We start from the raw sequence: 21,515 nt of genomic DNA, 5'->3' as shown, positions 1-21,515 counted from the left end.
TTTGATAATTACATACAAAGAACATCACAATATAAAAGTATGGCAGTGGTCAGTTAGTTTATATAAACGTTTCATTACCCTACAGTTTGCATATTCAACGACAACACTGACACAGTTTACCATGTGTATTTCACAAACCTAACTCCGACTCATGACAGTTACACACTCTTAAACACACACACATTACTTACTATACATATTAGAATATGCAATATATATATAACAAGTGAAGCTCGTGTTGACAGATTTCAACAATGAGTATTGTAGATCTGAGTTAAGGTTTGTATAACAAAGATGGCAGTTTTTTAGGCATCAGTACAGCCATTAAATGAATATATAAACTGTAATAGTAATGAATAATTTATACACACTGCCTTAGCTGTTTCCATACTTTTTAACAGTTCATTTTTGAATGCTGCATGTTTTAGATGTATAGAGCATCTTAAATATAATGTAACTAACTCTCTGTGGTCTCCTTGATCTCTGTCCCTTCCCTCCTTCTCCTCACCTTCCGCTTTCTGCTAAAATGGCTTGATCTTCTTTACTCATCCCATTTTGCCATACCCCTGGCTACCATAATAAAAAATAAAGAAATAAAAATACTTTAAATTGAAAAAACCTACATGAAATTACCATGTAACCATCACAACCCTGAGCACTTCGCTTGTATGTTTTATCTCTTGCCTCTACCCTTTAATTTTTGTCTTTTTAGATTCTGCAGAAACTGCATGTTCTTATTAACATTACCGTAAATTCTACTTATTAACAATCTTTCAGTTCCCAGCAAAAAGAACCTATTATCTGGAGGCTGCAGATAAGTGGAAGGCAGGTTTGCAGGGCTGCAGCCAAGGAAGAGAACGCTGGGATGTGCCGGTACCTCTCCCTGCAACCCCACAAACCTGTCTGCAGTTGATGCTCAGCACTTCTCAGCTCTTCCTCCCCTAGGTGCAGCCCCACAAGCAGGTTTATGGGGCTGCAGCCAGGGAAAGAAGCACTGGGACATGCTGAGATCAGTCCCCTGGTGCCAGAGTAGGGCACAGCCCGGAGAGCACAGAGGTACCATGCAGTCCTGCAGGGCCCCAGCATCCCTACTCCCCAAGGAAAGCCACCAGTATCCAGGCTGCAGCCCGCCCCTTCCTGCTGCTGCCCTGTCCAGATCCTCCCCTCCCAGCTGCTGGCAGGTTTGCAGTGTTGCAGGCAAGAAAGGCATGTCAAAAAGTTGTCATACGCGACAACCCGTTGCCAATATCCAAATATTATTAAAGTAAATGGGACAGAACTGGCTCCTGGAAAAATGCTGCTATTAACCGGAAGTCATTAATATCAGGATTACTATTAAGTGGAACCCACTGTATTTCTTACTTATAATCCTTATTTGCACCAACATGCTTGGGCAGAGTTGAAAACTGAACTTCTCTTGAGCTCAAGTTCTGTGTCTTTTTACAGGTACTGCACCCTGGCACAATAAGAACCACAACCACAATTGGGGAGCTGGGATACTACTGCAATAAACACACAACAACATTGCACAAGAATTTCCTACATTAAAAGGAAAAGACAGCCTCTGCTAGGAGTTTTCTACTCACAGAAGCAAATGACTATAGCCAACAGAAGTGATTCAGAAATTTAAGGCAAGTCAATAAGTGTTGAACTGGCTGAAATAAGAGACATTTTACTTCTAGTAACATAAAAGTTTAAGGAGACCAAAAGTGAGAGTTGGTACCCCTATTTCCTTGTTACCAGTGCCACCCTTACTAGGAACACCAGAGGATAGTGAGAGCTAAGTCAGCAGCAACTTCTGCCTCCACAGACTAAGGAAACTCTGAAGGGCAGTGTAAACTAAAGGAGGGAAGAGGGGGACCCAGCCAAGTAGCTCAAAAACTCTAGGGAACTCTGTGCAGTTTTTCAAGAGAAAAAAGGAAACCTGCATAAAGCTAAGATAGTTAAGGGCTTCAGCACTTACAGCTTTAAGCACTTTAGCTATTTAGGTGCATAAAATAAATGCATAAGTAAATCTATACAGCAGCTTCAAGGACAGTAATCCAAGTCAGCAACAATGAACATTGCACAGAACTTTATTTCAAAGCCAATCTCCTAAAACTCTGTTAACACAAGTGTGTCTAGAATCTACATGTGTGAACTTGTGAGTTTGGAAATTATTCTGTTTGAGAAAGAGGTGGATTTAAAAAAAAAAAAGACTCAGAAAAGGGGTAATTTGACTACTTATTTCAAAACTATTTCTTACTTTATGGCTTTTGAATCTCAGTGAAACATTCTCCTCCTGCCTATAAGGGTCACAAAATATTTCACAATAGTTTGTTCCAATTAAAAATTGGTGGGAGGGAGGGGTGTAAATGAAAATAAGGCATACAAATGACTACTGTATGTAGCCTTAGACAAAGATTGCAAATGACATCTTCACAACAAACAAATCTAAATATCTGCTTTTTAAATCTGGTCTACTGACAGCAGAATCCTACAAATAAATATGTTACCTTTTCTCCTGTTGACAATCATCTATTTAATACTTTGCTTTTCCCTAACCTTCCCAAGATCTTGTTACAGAGGTTTAACCACTTTTTGGTATGTGTTTGACATTAAGAAAACCTTTCCATATATAAACTGAGATTTTCTCAAATGAAATGAATCACTGGCAACAACAGATTTGAAAATGTGTATATCTGATTAATGTCAGCACTAGCACTCATGCTTTTGACTGCATTAGCAAATGGCCTCTGTAACAAATCTGCTCACAAAAAAGTGCAGTTTTTAAATTGTTAGTTGGCTTATGACTAAGTTGCTGTACCTGAAGCCTAAGTAAACTACAGTGTAATAAAAATAAAATTTTCATGTGTCAATGTTTGAAAGCTAAAAAGAGAAACAAAACTAAATTCCACTGAAATATACTAGACAGAGTATTTTGGAAATGCAGAGGGAAAAACAGAGAAAACTGACATATGCATTTAACATTTCTGTGAAAACTATGTTAATATTTGTGTGAGAAAGGAAGAGAAATTTCTTACATTCAATTCCTAACCTAATACTTTGAATCTAAAGAGCACACCAGGACCAAAAATGACAGACTATTCAGGAAAAGTCAGGCAGTAGCCAGACTATACATTTTCTTTCATGTTAGTGTTCCAGCTATAAACCTCCAATTTTGCTTATTGACTCCTTTTATAGTCATTAAACAATTACAGAGAATAAATATAGTAAGAAAAAAGATTATAAAGTAATTTATTTATAAGGACCCATAAAATCTGCCACTTTTGTCCTGACAGAACATTAAAATTTTATCTCAGTGACATTCATGAAAGCCTAATAATTACTCTCATTTTTGATCATACTGAAAATGTGCGTAAGATTATGGAGTTTTGAAGAGAAAAACGATGGCTAGAGTACATACATTCTGGTGGAAGTCTGTTCTTTCTAAAAGCAAGCCTTTCAGTTTTCTTTCTGCTTTCTGCCAAACTAAACAGGACTCCGTAAACATACTGACGAACTGGCCTATAAAGCAGAGCAGCAGGAGGCAGGTCTTTGTTGGCTTCGTCTTCAATAGAAACAGCAATTTTGATTTCACCCTTTGCATGGAAGAAAGCAGAATAATATTGCACATATGTATATATATATTTTCCATTCAACATAAAAGTAAGTATGCTAACACAATCCTGCTTTAAAACCATTTCAGTCATATATTTAATCAATACAAAAGATATATTTGAAGAACAGATGCCTAGAGTTAAGCTAGAATTTAGGGACTACTTTCAAAATCGCAAGTGACTTAGCAGCACATGCCTCACTGATTGTATGCTCCTAAATACCTTAGAGATTTTGAAAATCTTCCCCGTAGTTCCCCCCAGTCTGAAACAGACTTTTGCTTCTCAGTCACTGATACACACAATTATGCAGGTGACGCAAAGCCTTTTAAATAGTCAAGAAATATATTAATATAGCAAAAATATTCAAAATTGAGCATTTTACCAGTAAAGAAACAATTAGCGACATGATGAATCTGTTTTTTTTAAATGGATCCCAAACACTAGTCAAATTGCATTCAAAGACTTAACAGGAAAAGTCAGATATGACAATATTTTGAAAATCGGTAAAAGCTGCTTTAGAAATTTAGAAGTATACTTGTAATTAAAATATGCCTTAAGTAAAGCTATGTAGCTATCCATTTAATGCCTTGCATGGCTTTTACTAAGTTTTGACTACTAAGCACTAAGTGAACAATTTAATTTAAAATGCTGTATAACTGAAAAGATACATAAGGTGAATATACAATTTTAAAATAAAAATAAAGTGCATAGCTTACTTTTGTGTTCACTATGAAAAAGGATTAATACCATTACATAAGTATAGCGCTTCTTGCAGATAAAAACTTTTGAGAAAGGGCAGCATTGAGTACAGGGCTGAGGGCCAGGGCTGTCTGACTTATCATCACAACTCTAGTCCCTGGTTGTACTGGCTTGGGGCAGGTTGCTTAACTCTGTCTCAATCTGCTCTCTGTAATGTGGGAGATAAATACTATCTACCTTACAAGGACGTCATAATGTTAGTATCTGTTCTCCCCGCTTCAATGTGGCTCTTGACAGGGCAGAACTCTGCAAGCATAGTGTCTTTATGCAAGTGGTCCAACCTGACTGCTTTCTACAAGCCCTAACCTGGAAGAATTTTTATAGCAATTTTCTAATGAGGTACAAATGGGCCCAGATGTATCACTTATTAACCTAGACATGGACTATTTTCTTTACTCTAATTGTCTCAGTCTATCACTAACCTCTTCCTATCGTAGAGACATTCGGGGGCTCCTGGAGAACACAAAAGTAGATCAATGTCTCTCCAACCTTTTGAGGTCAGGCTTTTTACAGGGTTTGACACTTCAACTCCCTATTAAAGCCCCCCCATGGCTTGGAGTCTTTGTGGAGTAATAAGCAGATTAAAAAATGCCCATTTTGAGCCACTGTATACCAGGTATCTCAATACTTTCTCTTGTGTTGCTCAATGAGCGAGTGTAAGAAGTCCATTCAACTTTCTAGTTTCATTTGACATCAGTGCCCTAATCAAGATTCCCCCACAAAGATCACATCTGTGTGGCTGTCTGACTACATATTAGAATGACCTGATTAGTGTGAAGCTAGAGAATCACAAAGTACATTCATTTCTTGGGATGCATCCTACAAGCCATTAAGTGGTCATATCTGATGTTTTCTAGAATATGCTTTTTTCTCCCCTGCTCTTTTCTCCACTGTTTGTAATTCTGATTTTTTGAGGATTGTATCTTACTGGACACTCACCCATATGTCCCCCCTCAAGAGTTCGGTGGTTTTTTAATAGAAAGGAATATGTTTACCCTCTGTATGAGTGCTTACTCATTTGCCCCTTTCTGAGCTTTAATGTTGGTCACTTTGAAGAAATATTTTTTGCAATCTTTGTGTAATTAGAAGGTTAGGGCAGAGCTCTTGCTTCCTGCTCTTAAAAGATATGGGGAGAATGTTCTGGAACCCCTGAAATATTTATTGTTAGACCATGCCGAGTAGGGCAGAGAACACATGCCAGACTATATATGCTTTTTGAGGCTAAAAATCGTAAGAACTTGGGGAGTTTTCTACATGACAAATGCTGCTGAGATCTTCAGAGAATTACAAGGTGAGTACTTTTCCAATCAAGGCAGGTTTGTATTTTCTGACCATATCCTGAACAAGTAATCTATAGACAATCCTATATCCCTCCATTTGTTATAGATTTTGGAGGGTGTAATGCAACCACCAAACTTGTACTGATCAGTTTTCAATAAATCATCATCATGAATGCACAGCTGCAGGGTGTGTACAAACAGCTCACCCTATAAATATTACAAATGCTGAAAGCTTTTTTTGTTTTTGTTTTAATGTTAACAGTGTTTCCATAATGAACAAGATTGCCATTTTTGGCCATCTACAATGCCTTTAGCATATTTTTTAAGTTATCAAAATAGTAGTGCCTGTGTGCTTGCCATCAAAACATTCCAGTGTCACATAAAGGCTCATCTGTAAATTTACTAGCAATACAAGTAGAAGTTAGGCTGAGGAACACCCGAGTTATACTACTCTAGGTCCACGTATCAGCTGCAATGTCCTTGGACTGTGGCGATTCAGACTTACTCTGTTCTGTAGATCAATGTTTGATTCATTCATATTTTAAGATGTCTGGATTTGTATTTAGATCAAAGATTCATACATCCCTACTTATAAATATACCATATCAATAAGCGTTTGAACACTTGGAATTAGAAAATCAGTCTTGTCTTCCATTTCAAGGACAGTGGTGTGATTTTTTTAGGGTAATTTACACAAGGCAGCATCTTAAATTAGTCTATACATGTTATCTTGTCTTCAGATTTTGAAATTAGGGAAATTGTACTGAACATACAGAAGGATGAAGATCACTAGACTGTGTTAAATTTATGGGGAAAATAATAAGGACATAACCTATCAAATAAGCTTCTATAAACCTTTTCAACCACAAAAGTTACTCCTCCCTTCTAAAAGGACAAACATAAGTTAAATTTAGCAAAAGTAGATTTTAAATGTATGTTTTGACAGAGGCTCAACTGCAAACTTCTCTCTGCTTACCACAAATTATACCACCCCCATGGCTTTAAAGGCTGATTGTGTTTAGTTTTACTGAGAGAGACATGGTAGATGAGGTAATCTCTTATTACCAACTTCTGCTGGTGGAAGGTACAAGCTTTCAAGCTTCATAGAGCTCTTCTTCAGGTCTGGTGAATGTAACCAGAGTGTCTAGGCTGGTACAAACTGTTAAGCATAAGGGGTTCACACATGCAGTAAGAGACCACTTAAAATTAAATGGGCAATTAAGAGTTACTAGGCAAACAACTAACATCACTTTCTATCTGTTAATTTTAAATCTTAACTATTCCTTATTCCTATTCTATTCTGACAAACTGCACCAATAATTTCTGTAGGGTCATAGACTATTGTCTATCACGTACACACAGAAATGCCACCAATACCAATGTGAACTGCACAAGTCGATCAAGAGTAGTATATGTCCCTAGTAAGATTCCAGCAGGGTCAACCAACCTGTACCCTCCCCAATTTTTTTATTTTAAATAGGCCTCTTAGGAAAATTAAAAGCATTCACTACTAACTTACCTTTCCCCTCAGAGTCTCAATTTAAGATGTTAAAATCCCAATTTTCTCTATAGTATTACATATTATACAAACACATCAGTGAGTACAAGTATTCAATATTTTGTTTATAAACTCATGTACTTTACCCACAATTAAAACTTTATTTTGTCTTTTTCTTTTGAATTAAATTTCTTACAAGCTGTATTCCAATCAGCAGCAACAGCTCTGAAGTCACATGGGAAGGTAGCCAACATGACACAATACTGTTACATCAATCCCCTTCCTCTCAGATTTTAGGTTTTCAGTGTGCTGCAGAATGTTGTACTGATGTAGAAATTGGCAGGGAAATGCAGATTTTTGGAAGCTCGGGAGGGGGTCATTGAGGCTTTTGGTATCCATGAAGGTATGAAAGTTGTGTTTGATACCCAGGAAGTAGTCAAGGCTTTTGGTACTTGGAAGGGGATGAACTGTGTATCCTCCCCTCCATTTAGGGGAAGGGTAGAGGTGTTTTTAATTTTTGAAATGGGAGAGTAATAATCCTTGGTAGCAACTAGCTGCTCCACTGCATCCTTCCCCAATATTTACCACTACCATCCAGCAATGACAAATAAGCATATTAGTTAACGGTTTCTGATAAAATGGTAATTTAAACTGTCAGCAGACTTCAGTGTTCACACCCAAGAGAGGAACAATGAAGTTCATACCTCTCAGACCTTTGTTTTAGGCTCTTGGCAAACTCAGAAAACACCGCATCAGTTACACTCAGTTTATGTTTTTAAGGTTTCCCCATAAACATGAGGGCTAGAGACAAATGAAAGCTTTAGATTCTGGAAAACAATTATGTGGCCATTTAAAAATAATCCACAATTACGTAACAATTTACATGGCAATGTAATCATATAATACATTGGACCCTGCCTACAGATGTCAAATAGCATTTCTATTCACTGAAAAAACAGATCAGTCTTTAAATATTGATTGCCCTACTGTATTCAATGCAAGAGTCCCTAAGTTTATTTATTTATTTATTGCTGGAACAGATTCCTCACAATTTAGGACAGGGGTGGCTCCGGAGCTGCATGTGGCTCTTCATAAGTTAATATGCAGCTCCTTGCATAGGCACTGACTCCGGGGCTGGAGCTATAGATGCTAACTTTCCAATGTGCCAAGGAGTGCTCAGTGCTCAACCCCCTGCCCTGCCCCCACTCCACCCCTTCCCCTGAGCCTGCCATGCCCTCACTCTCCCCACCAGAGCCTCCTGCGCACCGCGTAACAGCTGATCGCGGTGGGCAGAAGGCGTGGGGAGGGAGCCGAAGGCACAGATTGATGGGGCTGCCAGCGGGCTGGAGGCGCTGCAGGTTGGAGAGGGGGGAGCTAATGGGGGGCTGCTGACATATTAGTGTGGCTCTTTGGCAATGTACATTGGTAAATTCTGGCTCCTTCTCAGGCTCAGGCCGCCCCTGATTTAGGATAATTCTTCTTTTGATGTTTAATTGCTTGGATACTTTTCTGCATTCTATGATCACATTTTCAGATAGTACGTTTAAACAACAACATCAAATATAGCATTTGATTATTTGCATAAAGAAATTAATCAGACATTTGTCCCACCCACCTTCGCTTCCGTGCTTTCCTTTTACGGATAAGGAAATGAAATGGAGAAAACGTGTATCAAAAGTGTATGTTATAGTTGAGAATTGAAACACAATGAAATACAAAACTAAACTCTGATGCAGGTACACTTACACATTTCAATTCTCAATTATTACACTGCATTAATGTCTATTTTTGTACTGAAATAGATTGCTAAACAAATATTTGGAAAAACAGAGCTCCATGACAAAAAATAAGCTACGCAAAGATTAACAGAAAATTTAGAAGCTCAAAATTAAGTGTCTGATTTGCCAATTTTGGTAGACTTATAGAAATTATATTTATCTTGTTGCCAGGGTAATTAATAGGTTTGTTTAGTGTATTTTTAAAAGATTATCAAGGGTGCTCAAAGCTTTAGATGGGAGATATTTTGCTACCAAGTAGTTAAAATCCAAATTAACATATATATAGTAAATACCTGAAGTCAGCACAGAAATTTGTGTTAAACTTCATTGTGCATTGTTCATATAATTTAGAAACGGAGGTAAACTCACAAGCAGGAATCCTAGTTTACCATGATAACCCCCCCAAAATTCTCCAATAAAAAAACACAACCAAAAATCCACAGTTTTCCGCAATTAAAATGAAACGTTGAACTTTAGTTTCCCTAGTCATAATATATATAAGTATCAGATGAACACAATATTTTACTGATATACAGTAGAACCCCGTTTATCCAAGCCTCCGTTATCCGGCTCTCTGTATTAACCAAATCAGCAGCCACCCAGTGCTGACCACCCAACCTCCCCACTCCATCTTAAATTAAGGGATACAAAGGTCTTTGCCAATCCTCATGATTATTCCAATTTTTGACTATCCGAACTGGCTCTGGTCGATCAGATAAATCGGATCCACTATAAATTTAAAGCGCATTGATAAAAAAACAACCACAAGAGGAAGAGGTTATGCGCACTGATAAGTGACACTGGTACTTTCAGTAAAATTTAATTAACATTTAGCATATATTATTATTTTTTCACAAAATGTAAAACCTAAAAATTCTCTGTAAAAATGCATATTCCGCATTTTTCCACGACAAATGGATTTCTAGGATCCATGCTCACAAGATAAGAGAAATGTATACAGTTTTAGTTTTTGATATGCAATTAACCACAAGTCCTCTGTGAATTAAAAAAAAAAAAAAAGTCACTGCTAAGCATTTTTATGTGTAAGTCAAGTACAGTAAAAGCTTTTTTATCCGGCATGTTAGGGAAATGGGGGGTGCCAGTAAATGAAAAATTCCAGTTAACTAAGGGGGGGGAGGATTTGGGTGCGGGAGGGGGTGCTGGGCATGGGCTCCGTGAGTTTGGGTGTGGAACTGGGCTTAGGGTAAGGGGTTGGGGTGTGGGAGAGGGGTGCTGGATCCGGGCAGCACTCACCTTGGGCGGCTCCCTGGAAGTGGTGACCTGTTCCTGCTGCTCCTAGTGAGAGGTGCGGCTAGGCGGCTCTGCGCACTGCTTCTGTCCACATGCACCGCCCCTGCAGCTCCCACTGGCTGCAGTTCCCAGCCAATGGGAGCTGTGGAGCCAGCACTTGGGGTGGGGGCAGCGCGCAGAGCTACCTAGCCACACCTCCGCCTAGGAGTAGCAGGGACAGGTCACCGCCTGCGGGGAGCTGCCTAAGGTGAGAGCCACCCGGATCCGGTACCCCGAAACCCTTCCCACACCCCAACCCCCGCCCTGAGCCCCCTCCCGCACCCAATCTCCCTCCCAGAGCCCACGCCCTGCACCACCTCCCGCACCCCAATCCCCAGCCCCTCACCCCCTCCCACACACCGAACGCCTCATGGCCATTCGTCCACCTAGGAGCAGCAGGGACATGTCGCCGTTTTGAGGGAGCCATGCACAGAGCCTACCGGCCCCATGCCAACCGGACTATAAACTGGACTTTCAATGAAGATCAGAAATGCCAGTTTATAGAGCTTTCTGGTTGGTAAAGTGCCAGATAACGCAGCTTTTACTGTATTAGGTTTTACTTGTACACTTTATATTTAATGTGTGGGGGAAAGGCAAGTTTACATAATTTTCTCCAACCCCCCATTCAAACATTACAGCATGATGCACATTTTTGTAAAACTGATTTTCAGTATCTACTTTGTTGGGAAATCAAGCCTTTAGAAATGGGGCAGAGTAGCAAAGGGGTGTGGCCTCCCTCAGAGACTGACAGTGAGGGAGAGCCAGATGCCCCTTGGTGGGTGGAACCCGGAAGGCCTAGTCCGCCACACCGGATGCAGAAGGGCAGGACAGGAACAGGAAGTATAAGAAGCGGGCCCTGCAGCTCAGTTGAGCAGGAGCTGCCAACAGAAGCAGATGCTTCCAGAACACTGCTGGAGCTGGAACCTGCGGAAGACTATGGCCAAGGAGACCGTAAGGTACCAGGACTGCGTGACATGCCCGATGCTGAGGAGTTGCTGGGACTGCCGCTCGCCGCGTACCCCAGGGAGACGCAGGACAACTAGAGTTGCCAGCTATCTGGTTTTCAACCGGAACGCCCGGTCATAAAGGGACCCTGGTGGCTTCAGTCAGTACTGCTGACCAGGACGTTAAAAGTCCAGTTGGCGGTGCAGACCGGCTCCCTACCTGGCTCCACGCAACTCCTGGAAAGCTGCCGGCATCTCCCTTTGGCTCCTAGGTGAATGAAGGGTCACAGGGGTTTGCGCACTGCCCCCGCCCCCAGTTCAGCAGTTCCCATTTGCCAGGAGCCATGGCCAATGGGAGCTGAGGGAGTGGCACCTGCAGGTGTGGGCAGCACCAGAGCCACATGGTCGCACCTCCACTTAGGAACCAGAGGGAGATGTTGCTGCTTCCCGGGAGCCGCCTGAGAAGTGCCGCCCGGAGCTCGCACCCCGAACCTTCTCCCATGCCCCAACCCCCTACCCCAGCCCAGATCACCTTTTTGCACCCTGAAGCCCTCACCCCCTCCCGCACCCCAACCCCCTGCTCCAGCCCAGAGCCCTCTCCTGCACCCCAGACCCCTCATCTCTGGCCCCACCCCAGAGCACACCCCCACAGCTGGAGCCCTCACCCCCTCTCACACCCCAACCCCCTGTCCCAGCCTCGTGAAAATGAGCAAGCGAGGGTGAGGGAGAGTGAGCGACGGAGAGAGAGGGGATGGAGTGAATTGAATGAGACAGATGTCCGCTTCCACTTGAGCTCTAGATCAGCCCTTGACTAGCTAGTGGTCGAGGTATGGAAATACATGGACTTCCTTTCTTCTGAGAGAGGCTGCTACTACTGCCATGCATTTGGTGAAGACTTGCGGGGCAGCTAACAGGCCGAATGGAATCGCCACAAACTGGTAGTGAGTTTGGTTCACTACAAATCTTAGGAAACATCTGTGGCCATGGAAAAATCGAATTGTAGAAGTAAGTGTCTTTCAGACTGAGAGTAGCATATTAGTCCCCTGGATCCAGTGAGGGAATGACAGAAGCCAAGGAAACAATGCGAAACGCTAAGTTCTGGAGACAGCAGTTGAGACGACAGTGTCTAAAATGAGTCTGAGACCACCTTTGGCTTTCAGAATTAGCAGGAATAGAACCCCTTTCCTCTTAGGTGAAACAGAATCTCTTCCACGTCTCACACCCGAAGGAGGGATTGGACTTCTTGTTTCAACAGATGTTCCTGAGAAGTGTCCCTGAAGAGGGAGGGGGAAGGAGGGGGGAAGGGGAAGTAGACAGAAATTGGATGGTTTAACCCAGTTTTACTGTGCTGAGAACCCAACCATCTGAAGTGATCAGAGTCCAGACATCAAGCTAGTGGGAAAGGCAATTGGAGAACAAGGGGGTACCTGGATCCTATATCAAGGGGATTGCAATGCTGACCTCAAGCATCTTGTCAAAATGAGCACTCTGAAGATCCTGAGTGTCTGGGGCTAGACTGCGCAGGACCTGCTGAGGAAGATGGGGCAAGAGATCTGCACCTGAACCCCCTGCTCTTTCTCCTCAGCTGATCCTGTCTGAGTGGCCAAGAAAAGTAATGGCCCATCTGCTGTGGCCTGTACTGTTTCCTTGACCCTGCTGGTACACAGAGTCCCAGGGATTTCAAGGCTGCCTTCAAGTCCTTAAGACTGTGTAGCCCAATGTCTGTTTGCTCTGAAAAGAACGATGATCCTTCAAATGGGAGGTCCCACATAGTTTGCTGCACCTCATGGGGTAGCCCAGAGGACTGCAAGCATGAGCTCCAATGCGTTGTTACCGCTGTAACCATTGATCTGGTCGTGGAATCAATGGCCTCAAGGGGAGGCACCTGCCACAGTTTCCCCTACTCAACTAGGGAAGAAAACTCCTGTCTAGAGTCCTGAGGGAGCAGGTCCTTGAATTCTGACATAAGACTCCCACATATTAAAATCACAGCAACCCAGCAAAGCTTGCTGGTTTGCTATGCGGAGCTGTAGGCGCCCTGTGGAATATGCCTTCCAACTGAACAAGCCCAATTTCGTTGGGTCCTTTGCCTTGGGCGTAGAACTTGCCTATGTTTGGCGATCCCTTTTGTTGGTGGCCAGCATACCCAGGGATCCCAGGGAAGGGTGTGAGAAAAGGAATTAGTATTCTTTGTCCAGTACAAAATATTTTCGCTCTGTGCACTTTGCTGTCAGGAAGGAGAGAGGCAAGGGTGTGCAATAGGGCCTTGATCAGATCCATGACTGCTTCATGTAGTGGTAGGGCCAGAGGGGCAGCCTAAGAGGCTATGTGTTGCCTCCTTGACGATTTCCACTTGGACCCCCAAGTTTGAGGCTACACACTTTAACAAGTCCTGGTATGCCTTGTGGTAGTCTTCTGGTGGGGAGACACCCAGTGTCAATATAGCCTTGTCCAGAAAGGAGGATGAGGCATCTAAAAACAGGCTGAGACGCCTCCGTTGGTTTACCAGCATGCACAAGAGCCTGCAGGGCTTCCTTTTGAGGCTCGGTGCCATGCTCGGTACCAGAGTCTGGATCCAGAGCCTCTCGGTGCAGTACTGGGGGAGCCCTAGCCTCCAAGACAACGGAATATGAGCACCTTGAGGGAGTGCCCTGTGGTGGGGGAAACCGAAAGGGTTCCAAAAGGGCCACTGCAAAGCTGCCGGTCCCCAGTGGCCAAACATTTGGAGGTACCACTGAACTTGGGGCTGTGGTGGAATGGAAATGGCTTAGGGGAGCAGCAAGGTCACCTGTGCTGATGAGGGGAATACAATCCCACCTCTGAGAACAACAAGCTGTAATGCAGAGACCAGGGGGGTGCCATACCTCTCGGTACTGGAGAAGGTTACCGAGGTTAGATCTTGAGGCTGTCAACAAGGGTTTTCCCCTAGATGGCAGCCTCGGCACTGGGCGAAGTCCTGCTGATAATACCCTGCTGCTCGGTGGCACCAGCGGTGCCGAATCTTGACCCTCTGGGGCCACCAGTACCAGTAGGGTGAGAAGGTCCCTGGCTGCTACAAAAGGCTTGGGGGTCGACGTCACCGCAAACCGACGGGAACGCTGTCAGCCTTGAGGATGCGGCTCCTATGCAGGTGTCAGAGGAGCTTGCAGTAGCACCAAAGTTGCAGGCACCTGATGATGTGGTGCCAGGGCTGAAGAGCAGCCCAACACTGGTCTCGTTCTCTCTCTCTCTCTCCTTTTACTTTTGGCACCAGCTCTTCCCCGGTGCCAAAGAAGAAGCACCACAAGCAACAAGAGAAGAGGATCGGTGCCGAGAGTCACGAGCTGTTGGAGGAGTGCTCTGTACCAAGGCTGGGGTGCTTGGTGCCGAGTACAAGTCTTAAAGTTGCCCTCACGAGGAGGGCATGCAACTTCAGTCACGCAACTTAGTCCTTCTTGGTTTGGGGTCTAAAGTCCCTGCAAATTTGGCAGCAGTCTTTCCTATGAGCATCCCCTAAGCACTTGAGACAGCTCAAATGTGGGTTGCTCAAAGGCATAGACTTACTACATGAGGTGCAGGGCTAGAAACCTGGCGACTGAAGCCTGCCCCAGCATCGGGGAAGCGGACAACCCCGCTAAACTAAGCTTGGAGGTGTCAAACTACCTAAGGACTAAAAACTACTAAAAAACTACTCAATAACTAATTCCTAAGTACTAAACAACAACTATTTACACTAAAAACTGGAGAAAACCACTAGGAGATGAACTGTCTGAGCAATGAAGGGTTCCAGCAACCAGCATGGGTGGTAAGAAGGAACTGAAGGGGGAGTGGGGTCAGCAGGGCCCTTTATACCAGCGCTATGAGAATATGGCACCAGAAGGCGCTGGAGCTGATCCAACGGATACCGCTGGGGAGAAAAATTCCAGCAACTGTGCTCGGCGCATGCACACACCTACATTGGAATAGACATGTGCAAGCACCTGAAGAATAAAGAACCCTTTGCAAATTCTTCAAGGAGATGGTCTCAGACATCCTGATTAACAAGAAGTATCGCTGTGGGAGATCTGGGCAGGAAGCAGGTAGCTGCTTTTTCCTCTCCCTATATGGAGATTTAGAATGTATCAGGGGAGTCCTGCAAATCACTCATCCAGACAACAAGAGTTGTTGCAATTGTATCAGACCAAAAACTAACAAAAAGTGCATCAAAAGTACAAAATCACAGACATCAAAAGCCTCAAATGAAGTCACTGTAGGATAAATAATGTCATCAGTCAATATATTATTATTCCTGGGGGAATTCGGTTCCGCTGCACAATGCAGAATTTTGCAGAAATTAACACTGTGCACGTAGAATTTCCTTTCCTGCACAGAAATGGGCTGCAGTGCTGCCAGCCACCACTAGGGGCCCCTGGGCCCAGCAGAGCCCAGCTAGCACATAGAAGACACTGCTGGGGGTAGGGAGCGGGAGCTAGAGCAGTGGTTCCCAAACTGGGGTTCGCAAACCCCTGGGGGTTCGCAGAACGTTACAGGGGTTCGTCAGAAAAATTCCACTAATGGCGGCCAAAGGACCCTGGGCATTGGAGGCAGCAGGTGGGACCCGGTTACAGGGCAGACCGCCCAAGTCCCAGGGAGAGCGGGGCAGGGCAGTTGGGGCCGGCAGCTCGAGCCCTGCCCCGGTCATCAGGGGAGCCGGCAGCCCAAACCCCAGCGCTCTGCGTGGGTCTGGCTGCCCGAGCTCCAGGGAGAGTGGGACAGGGCAGTTGGGGCCAGCAGCCCAAGCTCAGTGGAGCTCAGTTGACCGGGGCGGTCAACGGGGTCCAGAAGCAGGAGTCCCACGGAGTGCGGAGTAAATTTAAACTTAAATCCCTGGAAATATTCATTTTTAGGAGGGGGTTCACAAGATTTCACAATTTAGTGAAAGGGGTTCGAGAGCTGTTAAAGTTTGGGAACCACTGAGCTAGAGGGTTCCTGGCAGCTGCAGTTCCCAGCATGCCCTGAGGGAAGGAGAGGGCGGTGCGCAGGAAACTCCGTGCAAGCCTTGGACCGAGCATCAGGCTGTTTCCCCCTCTGGATCCATGGGCTCAGGAGGGAAGGGGGAGCAGGTGTCTGGGGTTGGGGGGAGGGGACGGTACAGCTGTGCTCTGTGGGGTGGGGGCACGGGTATCTGGACTAGGGAGGCTCGGGGGGGGGGGGGGGGGGGGGGGGGGTTGTAGGTGTCTGGCTCCGCGGCTTGGCTGGGGGGTGGGAGTGGACTAAGGGGCAGAGAAACAGAAACTGGGTTGTCATAGGGGTTTCTTTAACTCTCTACTCCTGGGGGAATTTTTGTGTCTGTATTGTTACAGACATACTTGCTGACAGGTATTTAATTATAAATTACCAAAATAATTGAAACTGTGATTATGTAGTGTTATTTTGACAAATAAAATTTGCAGAATTTTAAAATATTGTGCACAGATTTTTTATATTGTGTGCAGAATGTTTAATTTTTTGGCACAGACTTTTAATTTTTTTTAGCGCAGAATGCCCCCCAAGAGTAATATTATCTATATTGCTATTGCTTAGAGGAATCCCAGCCCCATTGGGCTAGGCACTGTATAAACATACCAAAGAGACTGTTCATGCCTCAAAGAGAGCATGGCATGTACATCTGCAAATTAAATAACACTTTGGCTTTAAGGATATCAATGAGAATAATATAATATGGTTTAACGATCCAGTGACTGGACTTATTGCTGCCACAACTGTTGTGGATGGAACTACAAGAGGCATTAAGCTGCTTTGAAGAGGAGTTATGAGAAGATGAGACAGGGTCAGAAGAATCAAGTTGTAGGATCTTTTCAGCCTGCACTTAGAGGGAGGTTTGGATTGAATCTTGTCCTCTGAATCTACACTAAGCAAAACCAAAGACTTGTGCCAAGGGCATCATTGCATCCTAATGACTGAGATAGTGCTGACCTCTGATAGTTGCAAAACACACAGCTTTGAGAAATCCCATTAAAACTACACTGAATCAACTGGCATTGACACAGCCTCTTTGTAGTAAGATGAGGAACTCTCCTCCATTGCCGTGGAAGATTTGCTCTCCAAGGCCATCCAGAGAGATTTCTGTTGGACTTAGTGAGCAGAGCAGGGATGTTCAAGTGATCTCCCTAAGACCTGTCTGCTTGCCATATATTTGCTGGGCATTCAAGATAGCAATCATGTTAATCCATAATGAAAATTTTATGGCCACACCTGGAGGAATTTCTTAAAGCTGCTGGGCTGTTTCTCTTCAGATACACCAAGAGAAAAAGAAACAGTGAGGGGAACAAGAGAGCCAGACAACAATCACATCAATATAAATATCTAAACGATTCTGAAACAGGTAATGTCAGAGAAAGACTGGCGGAGGTGCCAAAACCTCAAGAAGCACCACACACACCAAACTTTTTTAAAATAGAAAAGGGAAAAATAGAGAAAATTCAGGGGGAAAAATCAGCTATTTTGTGAGTAAGCAGTTTTAACAATGAGGGTCAGACACCTGTTGTGCAATTCACTCCCAGAGCTACTGTCTGGAGCTTCTTTTTCACCAATCATTAGAAGTGCTAATAGGCCAGAGCTTAGATCTAAGCAGGAGCAAGTATGCATCACCCCTGATGATACTGTCTGGTCAGGTGTTTAGGTATGGATACTTTTACAGAATCACTGTTTCACAATACATGAGTTTTAACCATACCTTGGTTAGGACATGAAAGATGTAGGGATACATTAATCCCTTCTTGTGCCTGTGTTCTGCCACTCTTAATACTTCAGGTGCTACAGGAGGCAATGGAGGGGTGGTAATATCCATATGGTTCCTGGTGGGCATTGACAACAGACATGGGATTTGTGGACTACTGGTTTGATTCCCTTTGACTTCAGCTGCCTGGCTTCCTGAAGAGGCAGTCGAGGAACCTTCTGCCTGTAATACATCATACAAAAGAAAATATTCTTTTATTGGTTACATAGAAAAATAAACTTGTACATTAACAGAAAAAAAGGCACGTTACACATCTCTCCCTGCACCCACAATGGGAACTTAAATTCGTAACTTTGCTAGACACTAAAAATAATGGCCTTAACAAAGGCAACAGATTAATGGCTTATTACAACAAGCTGTAACCCTTTTTTGGCCTATGACTGCAGAGGTATTAACAGGCCACTTTACCTTGAATGGTCTCTCAGAATGTGTTAACTATTCATGCTAAACCATCTGTTTCACTCTAATTTAGCTGTGACACTCTGGGTATGTCAACATAGCAGTGTAACTCAGTCTCAAAGTGTTATTCCATTGCTGTGTAAACTTCCAGGCTCCAAGGTCCTAGAGTCCAGACCCCAGTCCAGAAGTCTACAAAGCAATGAAATAGCCCTGCGAGCCCAAGTCGGCTGACACGGGCCAGCCTCAGGTTTTTCTTTGCTGTGTAGACATACTCTCTGGGGCCTGGTCTACACTTGAAAATTAAGTCTATTTAACTACATTGGTCAAGTGTGTGAAACATCCATACCCGAGTGATATAGGTAAGGTGACCTAAGTCCCTGTAAAAGCAACGAAGAGTCCTTGTGGCACCTTAGAGACTAACAAATTTATTTGGGCATAAGCTTTCGTGGGCTAGAACCCATTTCATCAGATGCATGGAGTGGAAGGTGTCAGTATTCCATCTGTCCCACTGCCCCTTGTGTAGTACCGTGCCGTGCACCTCCTCTCATACAGGCATACCACACCTATTCCAATTAGTGTTCCAGACTTCCCATTACAGTGGGCCCGAGAAGGTTGGGTCGTGGCTGTCTAGTACACTGAGGGGGAGGGCTTACCACATTACTTATAGGTTATAATTAGTGGCTGTTCTCTAGGGGGTTGTGCCCCCCGTGATCATTTCCATATGTAACGTAACACAAATACAGTTAACAATACACAAGCTGCTATGATAATCCACAGCAACACAGAGTCCTGACCGCTGCAGTATGGTCCAACATCCTGGCCACCACCAAAACCACTGCTTCTCCTCCTTTGTTAGGGTTAAAATTTTGTCAGTGCCATCCTGTAGTGTGTACTGTAAGTGTGTCCAACTGTTGGTGCTTGCAGCAAGTTGCTCTTGTAATCATTGTGTACTCTTGTACATATTGTGTGTCCACTGAATATCCACAGTGAAATCTGGTATTGTCTAAACCAATTCAACTACTTGGTAATGCATAGGGTAGTAGGTGCTCGTTCGACTGTTTACAGCGATTAAGTCCACTGATCCATTGGTGTACCATAGTCCAGGTGGCAGTGTATAGAAGTTCATAATTTCGCCTCCCAGTGTTATGTTGTAGGATTACACACATTCCCAACAGAATACACCGTACCCCATATACACTACCCCTAAATGCCCTCCTTTGCAACAGGCCATTGATCCTGCTCCTCCATAGTCATAGGAGAGGGGCACATCCATATTCCTCCTCTGGATATATAACTGATGAAGTGGGTTCTAGCCCACAAAAGCTTATGCACAAATAAATCTGTTAGTCTCTAACATGCCACAAGGACTCCTCATTGTTTTTGCTGATACAGACTAACATGGCTACCACTCTAAGTCCCTGTGTCGACAGTGCTAGGTTGACAGAAGAAATCTAGTTACCTCCTGGTGGGGAGGTGGATTACCTCTGCCAACAGGAGAACCCCTCCTGTTGGTGTAGGTGGTGTCTACACTGAAGCACAGCAGCAGTGCAGCTGTGCCACTGTAGCATTTTAAGTGTAGACAAGCCCTGAGTACCTTTCCCAGACCTGACGAAGAGCTCTGTGTAGCTTGAAAACTTTGGCTTGTCTGCATTTGAAATGCTATAGCTGTCTCTTTCTCCAACAGAAGTCAGTCCAATAGAATATATTACGTCACCCACCTTGTCCAACAAATGAAAACATTCATTTTTTTTTGACTATATAGAAGTGTGAAGATGTAGAATGGATTACCCAAAGGCAGCTACAGAAGCTGCAAACATGAGCAGTGTAAAGTACAATACTTATGATACATCTACACTTACAGCCATATGTAGAGTACAGACAACACATGCCCAGCTAGCATGGGTACGAATAGCAGTGTAGACAGTGAGGCATGGCTTAGGCAGGTAGAGTAGAGAGCCCTACATGCCTGAACCCCCAAGACACTATTTTTAGCAGTATAGTGTTCCGCTGCCTCTCTTCTGCCAGAGCCTTTCCCTGCCACAGTGAAAGGCTCCTGGAGCAGGGAGTTACCAGAGCTTTTCCCTGCTGCCTGAGCCTTTCACTGCGACACCTAGCTATATGTGTAGTGCATGTACTGTAAATGCTGCCACACGTGTAGACACAGCCTTCGGAAGAAATAAACACACAACTACAAAATGAGGAATAATTGTCTAGACAGTACTGTTGAAAAGAATCTAGGAGTTATAGTTGACTCACATCCACAACATGATGCAGTTGTGAAAAAGGCTAATATCATTCTGGGGTGTATTAACAGAAGTGTCATATGTAAACTTCAGGAGGTAATTGCTCTGCTGTCCTTGGTACTGGTGAGGCCTCAGCTGGAGTACTGTGTCCAGTTCTGGGCACCACACTTTTAAGAAAGATGTGGACAAATTTGAGAGAGTCCAGAGGAGAGCAACAAAAGTGATAAACGGTTTAGAAAACCTGACCTATGGAGAAAGGTAAAACAACTGGGCATATTTAGTCCTGAGAAAATAGGACTGAAGGGGAACCTGATAACAGTCTTCAAATATGTTAAGAGCTGTTAAAAAGAGGGCTGAAATCAATGTCACTTAAGGCAGGACATGAAGTAATGGACTCAGCTAGGGAGATTTAGGTTGGATATTAGGAAATATTTTTTAACTATAAAAATAGTTAAGTTCTGGAATAGGCTGCCAAGGGAGGTTATGGAATCCCTATCATTGGAGGTTTTTAAGAACAGCTTAGGTAAAGATGTGCCAGGGATCGTCCACGTATAACTTGGTCCTGTCTCAGTGCAGGGGGCTGGACTAGATGACCTCTTGAGGTCCCTTCCACCCTACTTTTCTAGGATTTTATATTCACAAGTGAATCAAAATTATAACCGTAACAGAATGCTGAAAATAAAATCTTCCTATTCTGTGGTTACTCTAGAGGTTGTTTCCCTGCAAATAACCATTATTAAAAACAAAATATCATATTCAAGTCATCGTGCAGTTTAAATTTTAACTGTTCATCATATTAAAAAAGTAGTAATTTCTCTTTACATTAATATTTTCTCACTATAGGAATAACAACCTCTCAAACATTTCTGGGGAGTTATTGACTAGTTGGGCAAAGGCAAAACAAAGGGCCTTCAACTCCAGCCTGGGAAAAAAAACTGGGGGGGAGGGGGAAGGAAAATAAAAACAAA

General features: G+C 43.6%; 1 protein-coding gene across 3 annotated transcripts in view; it reads right to left on the bottom strand.

Moving 5' to 3' along the window:
- FAM120A (family with sequence similarity 120A) overlaps window positions 1-21,515 on the bottom strand; it is a 116,656-nt gene that overhangs the window by 44,704 nt on the left and 50,437 nt on the right. For all 3 annotated transcript variants that reach the window (XM_007056886.4, XM_037905776.2, XM_043550313.1), the window contains exons 9-10: window positions 17,843-18,067; window positions 3,407-3,581 (exon numbers count right to left, since the gene is read on the bottom strand). In XM_007056886.4, coding sequence (XP_007056948.3) covers window positions 3,407-3,581; window positions 17,843-18,067 — 400 coding nt within the window. The remainder of the gene's footprint in view (window positions 1-3,406; window positions 3,582-17,842; window positions 18,068-21,515) is intronic.

The sequence above is a fragment of the Chelonia mydas genome, chromosome 7 (genome assembly GCF_015237465.2).
Source record: "Chelonia mydas isolate rCheMyd1 chromosome 7, rCheMyd1.pri.v2, whole genome shotgun sequence".
Classification (NCBI taxonomy): Eukaryota; Metazoa; Chordata; order Testudines; family Cheloniidae; genus Chelonia; species Chelonia mydas.
The sequence above is the reverse complement of the archived record's forward strand: the minus strand, read 5'-3'. Positions and strand labels throughout refer to the sequence as shown.